Genomic DNA, 10,923 nt, shown 5'->3' with positions numbered 1-10,923 from the left:
TCCATACTAAGCCCTAGAGCTAGTTAACGGAACCCACGTTCAGAGCTTTACAGATATACAAAGAAACCCAAGATCTGCACTGCTAGTGAGAATGGAGAAAATTAAGTAGCTATTGAATTAACAATAAATGCATTACTGTGATGTTTCTGGCAGAAAGTAGTGAATTCTCCAAGAAATATCTGGCCAATACATTCTTATGACCAGATCACGTTTGCAGGTGGTATTTTTTTTTTTTATTATCTGTTGGAGCCCAATTCAAATAGTAGTTTTGCTCTTAGTGGTAACACTGGTTTAGGAATACTTTGGAAAAGCACAGCTTTAGTTCATTGTCAACCAAACTGGGTTTGTCGGAACTCCAGTTTTTCAAAATGCTAATAGTTACATCAGAAAAGGAAAAGCTTTGCGCTTAAATAAATTATAGAGAAACCCTAAGGTGAGCAATATTAAACAGAATTCTTTTTTATAGGACTTGCAGAGAATTCATTAGGCTCATGTATATTTAAACATCAAGAGGCGGTTAAAGAACACAGCATTTTTCCAATTTAGTAGTCTATCCAATCTCTCTTTTGGAAGAGTGCTTGCTGATATCTCAAATACCTGTTGTTCCACAGATCAGAGCATGGAAGTCCCTAAAAGAGTGAAGTCTCACTTCTTCTAATGGAATAATCACAAAATCTTTTCACTTAATCTTTTTGTGGATGGGTTCATTTGAACTTCGTTTCATTTACTAAGCTGCTTTTGGTCAACTTTTAATTTAACAGAAAAGAACAGCTACAGTCACAAAGCCCTTTTATTAATTGCTCAATGTTTTCTCTTGTTGTTGGACAATGAGTTGCAAATACAACAGTGCAAAATGAAGATGAAGTATTTTCTATTACGTCGTGGAAGACTAGCCCACCACTTTTTCTTTTCAGTTTGAAAGACCCCATCCCACCTGCACATGGGAAATAGGAGTTACAGAAAAGTCTTGATTTGTAATATTGGATATGTAATATGAAGGAATTTCCAAAAGTGGAAAATGAATTTCTAAAAGATCTATGATAGTCATTAGGAAAGTCAAATGAAAAATGACTTAAAGAGGCAATGCTTCAATCTTTCTGTCTCATTTCCACCCTTTATTAAGGGAGAAAGGGGTTTAACTGTGCTCCTATCCAATCGGCAAAACGATTTCTGGACCTGTCACTTTTTTATTGGGGTCAATTTAATTTTCTCGAAGCTCCTCAAAATTTCAAATGATAAAAAAGAAAAAAAAAAAGCCAGCTTTTTGAAAGTCAGACCCCCAGGCGGTATGTCAAGAAACAAACCTCAGAAACTTCCCACTCACTGTCCAAAAGGGGGCTCACTTCAGGTCCCTCTCAAATGAACAAAGAATGGACATTTCCTATCTGTCCTTTGCTGATTAAATAGATCACATTTCAGGAATCCACTCTGCATTCAGTGCTTTCTCAGATATGAATATATGTGTTGAAAGCTATTCACTGAACATTTAGTCAAACAGAATTATGTCTCATTTGAACCAGATCACTGGTGGTAGGGGCAGGATGCCATTAAAAAACAAACAAACAAACAAACACTATCATGTTTTAACTTTGAGTAACAGTCATTGATACAAACTGAACTGGACAGAGATCCTTGGGTCAGAGGGGTCAAAGTACCTGCACAATTTAACCCATTTGTAGGACTCTCGAGCCTGGTTTTTCCCTCTACTCTGTTGAGAGTAGAGGGAAAAACCAGTGCTTTTTAATTAACCTTGTTTCTCCTCACCTCTTTAAAAATGAGACGGATTCCTCTTGTGTACACAAGACAATTCTCAAGCTAAAAGGAAGCAGGGAAAAGCCCTGAAGTTACCCATTCAAGGTAATACTGTATGTACAGTACATGTCTGAATGGAAAACATCAGCGTGGTAGCTGGTTACTTCCTGTGACTGGCAGCAGTCCAGGCTTCAGACAGCTATCACTGTAGCAGATCCTCAGCTGCTTGTCTGGGTCACCCTGGTTTGTGCTGGCATCGGAGGAGAACTCCTTATCCACATAGCTTTTGCACATCCGAATCCTTGATCTCTGCTACAAGGTCAGTATTACCCTATGAGTATAGATAACAACTATGTGCTCTTCCTATTAACCCATTAGCAGCAACTGATGAAAGGAAAACCAAGTTGTGTTTAAACGGATGATCTTCCTCACAAACACCTACTTTGCATTTTACAGGTACAACTAAGTGGCACACAACCTTCTGGAGAACCCGAGGGCTTTGTTACAGTAAACTGGTCCAGGGTGATATCACAAGTATAAAAAATATTCCATTCTGTATCAAAACTAGGCACATGCCTTTATTTATAGTAACAGAAGTTAACAGAGTTGAGCAGTTTTGCCTTGGGCCCTATTTCTTGGCATCCTATATCAGACAAATGCATGGTCCCACATCTCTCCGCCCATAACTCCAGGGATCTAGTCTCGGGGTCATCTCTATGGAAAGGAAGGTGAAATCACACTTGGATCTATAGTGGTGAGTAACTAAAAGCACAACCTCTCATTCATATTGCTTTAAAACATATACAGCATATGTTTCAAAAAAAAAAAGAGTAAAGAATATATTGATTTCATTGTGGTGTTCAACCAACAATATGGTATGATGCAAGGCTTTAACAAATGAGAATCATAGATACAAATTTTTCCGTAGAGTATGTTTTTGACAAGTGTGTCTTTTTAATATGTAAATCCTACATTGTAGGTTGTTCCTTGTTTTTTTCTTTTGTTTTTGCCGTGGTAGAAAATGTTGAGTAACTGTCCATGAGCATGAGCCAAAGGTTCAGGTTCATTACTGAGATCCCCAGAATGCCGATATTTGCAATGCAAACAATTAGTATCCCACTGTGAAGGGCTCCGACACGTGTCTGCCTGCCTCCCTCTAGGTGGAGAGTCTCCATGAGAAGTCCTCCTGCTCCCATGGACCCTGCTTTGACACAGGGCAGCTGCACGAGGCCACCTTCTAACCTAGTCATTGATTGTGCCAGCTGTCTCACTGGTGACCAACACCAGCCCAGAAACAACAGAGTGAGTGCTAGACCCTCAGATCATTTTCATGTTGAACCTTCTGGGTCCAGCCACCTCCCCTTCCACAACAGCACCATTGTTTTTTCGGGGCACATACTCGAGGTCAATGCTGTTTTTATGCTTGCCTTTCCCTCGGCTCCACACAAAAAGGAGGAGAAAACAAAATAAAACCACTCCCAGGAATGTGAAACAGCCCATGGCCGTAGACACCAGTATTGTTTTGAGGTCCAGGGAGAAAGTGTTGGCATTGGTGCCGTTGGACATGGTGTCGTTGGAGTCTGTCATGTACATAGGGGTCCTGTTGGCATAAAGGAAGCGGTCTGAGGTGAAGCCTTTCACCGTTAAAGAGGCCGTGTAGGTGTCATTCCCCGCCGCGTTGCTGGCGATGCAAACGTACATCCCGCTGTCTTGATCCTGGGCAAAGCGGATTTCCAAGGTGCCGTCGCCCAACACCGTGGCTCTTCCGTTGGACTTGGCAGTGATAAAACGCCTCCGCGGCGTCACCCAGGATATGACAGGCTGAGGGTCTCCGTCCGCGCTGCATTCGAGCTGGACCGTCTGCCCTTCGTCCACGAGCAGATGCTGCAGCTTCTTTTCACGGATTTTGGGTTTTTTGCAGGTAAAGTAAAAAGAAAGGGCAGTGCTGTGGAAATCCTTGAACGATCTCTCGCGGATGGTGTCGGGGCCGGCGCACATGGGCTGCTGGCCCCCGAACTGCAGTGTGGGGTGCCGCTGCAGGATCCACAGGAGACGGCAGTCGCAGGCCAGGGGGTTGTTGTTGATGCTCAGGACCTCCAAAGCCCTAGGGGAGGAGAAGACGTTCTCTTCCAAAGTCTCCAGTAGATTCTGAGACACATTGAGCACACGGAGGAAGCGGAGCCCTTGGAAGGAGTGAGGCTCAATGGTGCGGAGCTGCGCGCCCACTATGTGAAGCTCCTGAAGGCGGATCAGGTCCGAGAACATGCCGGCTTCGATGGCGCTGATGGGATTGTAGGAGAGGTTGAGGTGGGTCAGATACACCAGGTGTTTAAAGGCGAGGAAGGGGACTGTGGACAGGTTGGTGTTGGTGATGGAGAGGGACGTGAGGTTGAGACCGTAGAGGCTATTGGCAGGCATCATATCCAGTAATGGCCAATAGTCGATCTCTAGATGTTTCAGGTGGAACAGTCGTTTAAAGGCATACACGGGCATAGTGTTGATATTGAGATGCTTCAGATGCAGGCTAATGAGGCTGCGGAGGTGGGAAAGGGCTTCTGTGGGTACTGCCGTGAGGTTGCATTTCTCCAGGGTGAGCTGCTCCAAGCTAAGCAGTCCGCTGAAAGCCCTGTGTGATATATAAACCAAATCGTTGTCCCCCACCTCTAGAGACTTCAGGTTGTGCAGGTCCTGGAACATGTAGTCCAGTAAAATGACAATCTTATTCTCACTAATGTCCAGCTTGGTGAGGTTGGATAGCCCCGTGAAGACCCCTAAAGGGACCAGTTTCAGGCGGTTGCCTTTGAGGCGGAGAGAACGAAGGTTAAAGAGATTGTTAAAAGCTCCGGGCTCCACATTGGCGATGATGTTGTCACTCAAATCTATCTCCTCCAGCAGAGGATAGGATATGAACTCTTCAGGGTTGACACTCTTCAGCCTGTTCTTGCTGAGGTCCAAGATTTTGGTCTCAATGGGAATGCCCTCGGGGATGGCGATCAGCCGCCTTCTGTGGCAGCTTACGGATTTGTTCTGGGCAGAGCACTCACAGCGAGCAGGGCAGCCAATGGTGGATCCCATGAAGAGTAACACCACAGCCAGACCCAGGAATGGCTGCCAACATGATATGGCCGTGTGAAGCATGACTCCACCTCTTAGTCTACACCTTGGTCACGGGCCTGCAGGAGAAGGCAGGAAGAGAAGTTGAGTTAGGATATGGATAGGTAGGGGTGCCTGGGTGGCTCGGTCATTAAGTGTCTGTCTGCCTTTGGCTCATGTCGTAGTTCCGGGATGGTGGTATCAAGCCCTGCATCCTACTCCCTGCTCGGCAGGAAGCCTGCTTCTCCCTCTTCTACTCCCCTGCTTGTGTTCCCTCTCATGCTTTGTCTCTCTCTGTCAAATAAATAAGTGAAAAAAAATTTTTTTTTAAAAAGGGACATCAGTGAGGCAGCAAGTGCCACGGAAATGACCATGGATTGGGAACCACACCGATCTGGGATTAAGCCCGAGAGCTGCCCATATTAGCCACATGGGGTAAATTGTTGCACCTCCCTTTACATTGTTTTCCTTGGCTGTAAAAGGAGGATGGCAGTAATAGCATCCCAGAATTAGGATGATGTTGATATTTAACAATTATAGAGAGACTACTACACTGCCTGGCACAGAGCGTGAGGCACAACACCACACCTTTCACAAAAGTCTCTATTTTGAAGTCACACTCAAGCAAAAGAGGTCAGTGGCTAAGAGGAAACATTCAGTTTGAATCAGTGTCTACATCTCTAATGCTGGGATATCATCCTCTGCTCAAAATGAAGTTAAGAGAAGCTTCATTTGATATCAGGCTCTTAGGTTCAAAGTACAAAGTTACATTGAATACAAGAGGCTGAGGCTTCATTTCCTTCATGTATAAGCTTTCTACTAAAAACTGCCAGTTAGAAGGTATACATCCTTCAGAATTCTGTTAAGTCTTCATTTATGCCTTCATAAATTTTCTCATTAAATTTATGCCTTCATAAATTTTCTTTTTTGAGGTAAGTGAAAAAATCCTCAAAATCCTTGTATGCTTTGTATTTATTATAGGAAAGAGACAGAATGAAAGCACCATAATGGCTATGATGATGAAAATGCTTTAAGAGTCATAATTTTAAGAAAAAAATTTTTAAATAATAAATGAACTATCCTTTCATATTCACATTCAAACCCAGTGAACATCTTAAACTGAATGTAAATAGGTATCAGATGATACTGGAGGGGAGTATGCTTTAACAGTAGATAGGCAGACCCTGAACTTACTGTTCAACTGAATAGTAAGACGGGTTATTCTTGAGCTTGGCTTCTCTACATGAGATCCTGAGGGGGACACTTGATTTTATTTTACACAAGTCTCATTAGTGTAAAACAGTATTTTCAGATAAAAAGGTATCTGATCAACTTTGGTATTCACTCCTAAAAGAGCCATTGAAAGTACAATTCTCCATTCACAGTGTTTACATATATGTCTGTATGTCCATGTAAAGCTATATCTACATCTAAATAAATATATCCATAAAAACATAACTAGAATCAAACCTAATGGTGACTCACTAGAGAAGTGCCCCTGAATGAACAAGGCAAAGATTCAGGCAGTGCTCCAAAATCCATTATTTAGGAACATAGGAGTTGATATTATTAGAAAGGACCTGGTAAAACTAGCATTGTTTGTAGATCAAACTATTGTTTAAAGTACCTGAAGAATGATTAGAATAGGAGAATAAATTAACATGGTATAAAACATTTAAAAAATATTGGGCACCTGGGTGGCTCAGTGGGTTAAGCCACTGCCTTCGGCTCAGGTCATGATCTCAGGGTCCTGGGATCGAGTCCCACATCGGGCTCTCTGCTCAGCAGGGAGCCTGCTTCCTCCTCTCTCTCTCTGCCTGCCTCTCTGCCTACTTGTGATCTCTCTCTGTCAAATAAATAAATAAAATCTTTAAAAAAAAATTTAAAAAATATCTTCACAAATGATTAGTCACAGGATCTCAGAAAAAAATTAAATTCTTTAGAATAAATTTAATGAGAAATACACAGAATATGACACTTAGCCCTACTAAGAGAACAAAACTTAAGAGACATAATAGATTCAGTATTATAAAGACATTGTTTTTCAGATCCAAATATATCTCTGATCTATGTATATATTGAGAAATTCAAAATTTCTTTCTTTGAAAGAAGACAAATATGACAGTAACCAGAAATTAATTTAACAGTAGTAACGGCAACAGACCCTACAAGATATGCAAAATAAAATAGTACGCTACATGAAAATACAGTCAATGAAACAAAGTAGAGAATTAACATAAAGTATATTTGAAAAGTTAGTATAGGTTAAAGGTAGCATTTTAATTCAGAGAGAAAGATATAAATGATTAGCTAGATATTTAATGGGAAAAGATAGACAACTTCACTTGGTCCAATAAAATAAATTCCAGATGAATTGAGAATGAGAATGCATGAATAGATATTGTATTAGAAGAAAATTCAGTAATTTTATAATAGAGTTGAAAAGCATTTTCTATGAATAAAGCCAGAAACCATGAAAGAAAATGATTTATTTGGCTGCATGCATTAAAAAAATAGCATAACAAGCAAATAAACAATATACACATTGAATACCCAAAGACCATGATCAGTCTGGTATTAAATAGCTTTTATTAATCAACAAGGAAAAGAGGTAAATGTCAATAGACAATGAGGCAATGAATGTAACAAACACTAAGAACCGCTAATCAGTGTAGGAAAAGATGATCAGCCTCACCAGTAAGTGAAGAAATGCAGGTTAAACAACAGGAACATATCATTTCAACCTAAATTTAATCCCTATTTTTACCCAGAATTAGCAAGAGTAGAAGGAACTGATGGAGGAAATATGAACAGGCACAGCCTTCAGGAGGCTCAGGGACAACAGTGAGGGGGTTACTGGATACATTAAACTTAAATACATCTAAGTTCAGTATGTGCTTCCCTTTGAACCATTTTTCCCCTAACTTTGAATTTTTAAAAGCCACTTTATTAAGGGATGACTGACACACAAAAAATTATATATTTAATGTACACAAGTTGAGGCACTGGGAGACAAGTAGACAGCTGTGAATCTATCACTACAGGCAGTGCCGTAAACGTACCGACGGCATCCAGAAGAGGGTGGGTCTAATGAGTCAGATTTTTATTCCGAAGATCTACCGTAAGGAAATAATTTGATTAATGTGCACAGATGTTTGGTACAGGTTCATCGGGGTTTGGTTGGCTCGTTTCGTTTTCTTATCTTCCTAAGGTGGAATCCGAGAACATTGATTTCAGACCTTCATTTCTAATATAAGCTATTAAAATTATAAACCCATGAATTGCTTAATTGCATTTCAGAAGTTTTTATACATACATACATATATATATATATATATATATACACACATATATAAAACTCATTTTTTTATTTTTTTACTTTATGCTTCTTTTGACTGATGGATGGCTTAGGATAGAGCTAGCTTATTCCAAGTATGCAGTTAGATCTTCTCTAGAAGATCTCTTATTGTATTTTTTAAACTTAATTCTGTTGTGGTCAGAGAATTGCTCTGTAGCATTTCAATCCTTTGAAACCTACTGAGATTGTTTTACGGATCTTTTATTAGTAGAAAGGGTCCATCTTTGTCTCTAGTAACACTCCTTGTCTTCAACTCATTTTGAATGATTACTGTAGCTATTCTAGCTTTCTTGAGCTTCGTGTTCTCTGGGTGTATCTTTTTCCATCCCTAACTCTCAATATACTTGGGTCTCTGTAGTTAGTTTCTTTTATAACCAGCAGGTGTCTGGTTCTCGTTTTTCAATCAGTCCCATGATCTCTGCAGTCTCTGCCTTCTGTGAGATTGCTTTGTCCACTTATACCAAATATAGTTAACTAAAATGATTGCATTCCAGGGAGCCATTTTGCTATTTGTTGTCTATCTGTCACTATTTGAATTTTTTGTTTCTTTCTTGCCTTTTTCTATTTTAATCGTTGAGTATTATATTTCAGTTCTTTAGCCTTTCTGCCCATGTTTATGTATGTTATTTTTATTTGTTGTTCTAAGGATTATAGTATACATCTTTAATTTATCATAGCCTACCTAGAAGCGTCATCAAATTGTTTCAGGTAAAATGCATAACAGCCTGGCAACAGTTTATTTCCATTTTTGCCCCCTAGCCCCCACAATCCTCCTCCGTGGAGAGAGAGAGAGCGAGTTCTAGACAAAGAAAATGGGAAGTACAAAGGCATGGAAGCGATGGAAGTCCTCTGTGATTGGAGAATTAAAGTCACCCAAACTGGCTGGAGCAAATACAGGAGAGAAACAGAAGAGAGGCCAAAGAGGTAATTAGAGGAATGATTTACAAGAGGCTTGTAAACCGTGATAAGCTGTTTTCACTCTATCCCGAGGGCAACAGCAAGACATTAAAGTGTTTTATGCAAAAGAGTGATATGATCAGATTTATATTTGGGGAAGATTAATCTGACGGCAGCATGAAAAATAGATTTGCAAGAGGGAAAAAGTTGAAACTCCTGAAGCTGTTGCATTAATTCAAGCCGGAAGAGAAGTGGTCTCGATTAGGGTCATAGGAATAGGCTTGGGTAAATGGACAGATTGAAAATGTGTTCTGAAGTAGAACAGAGAAATGCTTTAGTTATGGATGGACTGAGAGGGATGTAGGAGAGGAAGGTGCCAAAATGATTTCTAGCCTTTCTGTCAACTGCATAAGACTTGGTGTGATTCCCCGAGAGAGCAAGCTTAAGGGAAGGTAGAGGATGAGGAATTCCTGGCTTCCTCCCGTGTGCCTGTCAGTGGGCCAGCACGCGTGTGTTCACTGGGCAACTTAATGATGTTTTTACTCCTTGAAAATAACATTTTTCAAATACTTTTAAAGTAGAGCAGGGAAAAATGTATTTTCTGTTGCATTTATAGGACTCTGTGTTCAAGGCAGAAGTTTGATTACACACTCTGTAGTCTTCAGTTTATTTTGAATTGATGGTAAAAAGTGAGTTTTTTTTGTTTTTGTTTTGTTTTATAAATTCTGCTAGAGAGTTAATCTTCTCTGGCAGAGTTTGGCCAATCTGCATATCACCAGCTAGATATGGAGATAACTGGCATCCTGTTTCTGATTTATTTCAGTAATGCTTTAGGGAACGTTTATTTTATTGCTTGGATCCCTGAATCTAGCTAAGTATGTCTAATATAGGGAATAACAGTAGCTAATTCAGTCATAGCTGCAATTTAACCAGAAAGGAGCTCAACTAAGATGGAGAGTATCTGGAATTTTTTCCTTAAATTTTTGTTTGTTTGTTTGTTTCAGACTTAAGGACCATCATGAAGAAGGATGGATAAGTACTTAGCAAGCAGGCAGCGGACAGGCTCCCTTCAGATCTGGAATACCTTTCCTGCTCTACCATGGTCTTTCAATGAGGCAAAAGTAGGTACTTTGGGGCCCTATCTCATCATAGTTCTTTGATGCACTTTGGAAACTGTGGAGGAAGGTTGTGCTTTATTCTCATCACAAATATTTTCCAGTTTTAGTCTTGAAGGGCCAACTGCTGACTCCATTTAGCTTTCACTGTTAGCAGAAACCTTACAATCAAAGCTTTCTTGTCATGTCTGACTGTGACCAAGGTTTGATAAGATGAACTTTGTTTCATTAAGAATAAAGCAGGAACTAAAACCTGTGGGGAGCTGACTAGGGCCTTTCTATTAGTTCTGATCAAAGGGCCTCTCGGGTACAATGATTACACCTTTCTAAAAGTAGTATGTGAAGTTGGGTATTTTCATACTTATACTTTTTGTGCACTGTGTATTTATTTAAAAGCTTGTCCTATTAATGTAAGAAACACAAACAAAAACATCAGGAAGTAGACTTAAAGAAGAAAGAACAGAAATAATGAAAATTTGGACCCAGAAACACCTGGCTCCAAGTCTGTTTGCCATTTGTTGGCTGTGGAACATAGGTAGGCTGATGATGGCTACGATTCTTAACGTCTCTGTTAATTCATGAGACTAAAGCAGAATAAAGGTGAGGGTTAAATAGAGTCCATGTGCAGGGGCACCTGGGTGGCTCAGTGGGTTAAAGCCTCTGCTTTCGGCTCAGGTCATGGTTTCAGGGTCCTGGGATTGAGCCCCA

General features: G+C 40.4%; 1 protein-coding gene and 1 long non-coding RNA gene across 11 annotated transcripts in view; one reads left to right on the top strand and one right to left on the bottom strand.

The window, feature by feature from the left end:
- Nucleotides 1–223: 223 nt before the first annotated feature.
- The window catches only part of LINGO2 (leucine rich repeat and Ig domain containing 2), a 1,169,724-nt gene continuing 1,159,024 nt past the window's right edge, over nucleotides 224–10,923 (bottom strand). For 9 of the 10 annotated variants that reach the window (XM_032307279.1, XM_032307283.1, XM_032307282.1 and 6 more), the window contains one exon: nucleotides 224–4,925. In XM_032307279.1, the coding sequence (XP_032163170.1) occupies nucleotides 3,070–4,890 (1,821 nt within the window). In that variant the 5' untranslated portion in view covers nucleotides 4,891–4,925 and the 3' untranslated portion in view covers nucleotides 224–3,069. Of the gene's footprint in view, nucleotides 4,926–6,538; nucleotides 6,552–10,923 lie in introns of those variants that run through there. The other variant, XM_032307289.1, reaches the window with a different exon arrangement.
- On the top strand, nucleotides 2,423–10,307 carry LOC116570338. Its single transcript, XR_004277397.1, has 4 exons — nucleotides 2,423–2,506; nucleotides 2,913–3,054; nucleotides 8,963–9,127; nucleotides 10,105–10,307. It is a non-coding gene; the product is annotated as an uncharacterized LOC116570338 (long non-coding RNA).

This window comes from Mustela erminea, chromosome 12 (genome assembly GCF_009829155.1).
Source record: "Mustela erminea isolate mMusErm1 chromosome 12, mMusErm1.Pri, whole genome shotgun sequence".
NCBI classification, from domain to species: Eukaryota; Metazoa; Chordata; class Mammalia; order Carnivora; family Mustelidae; genus Mustela; species Mustela erminea.
Note: the sequence above shows the minus strand (reverse complement) of the source record. Positions and strands in the feature narration are given on the sequence as shown.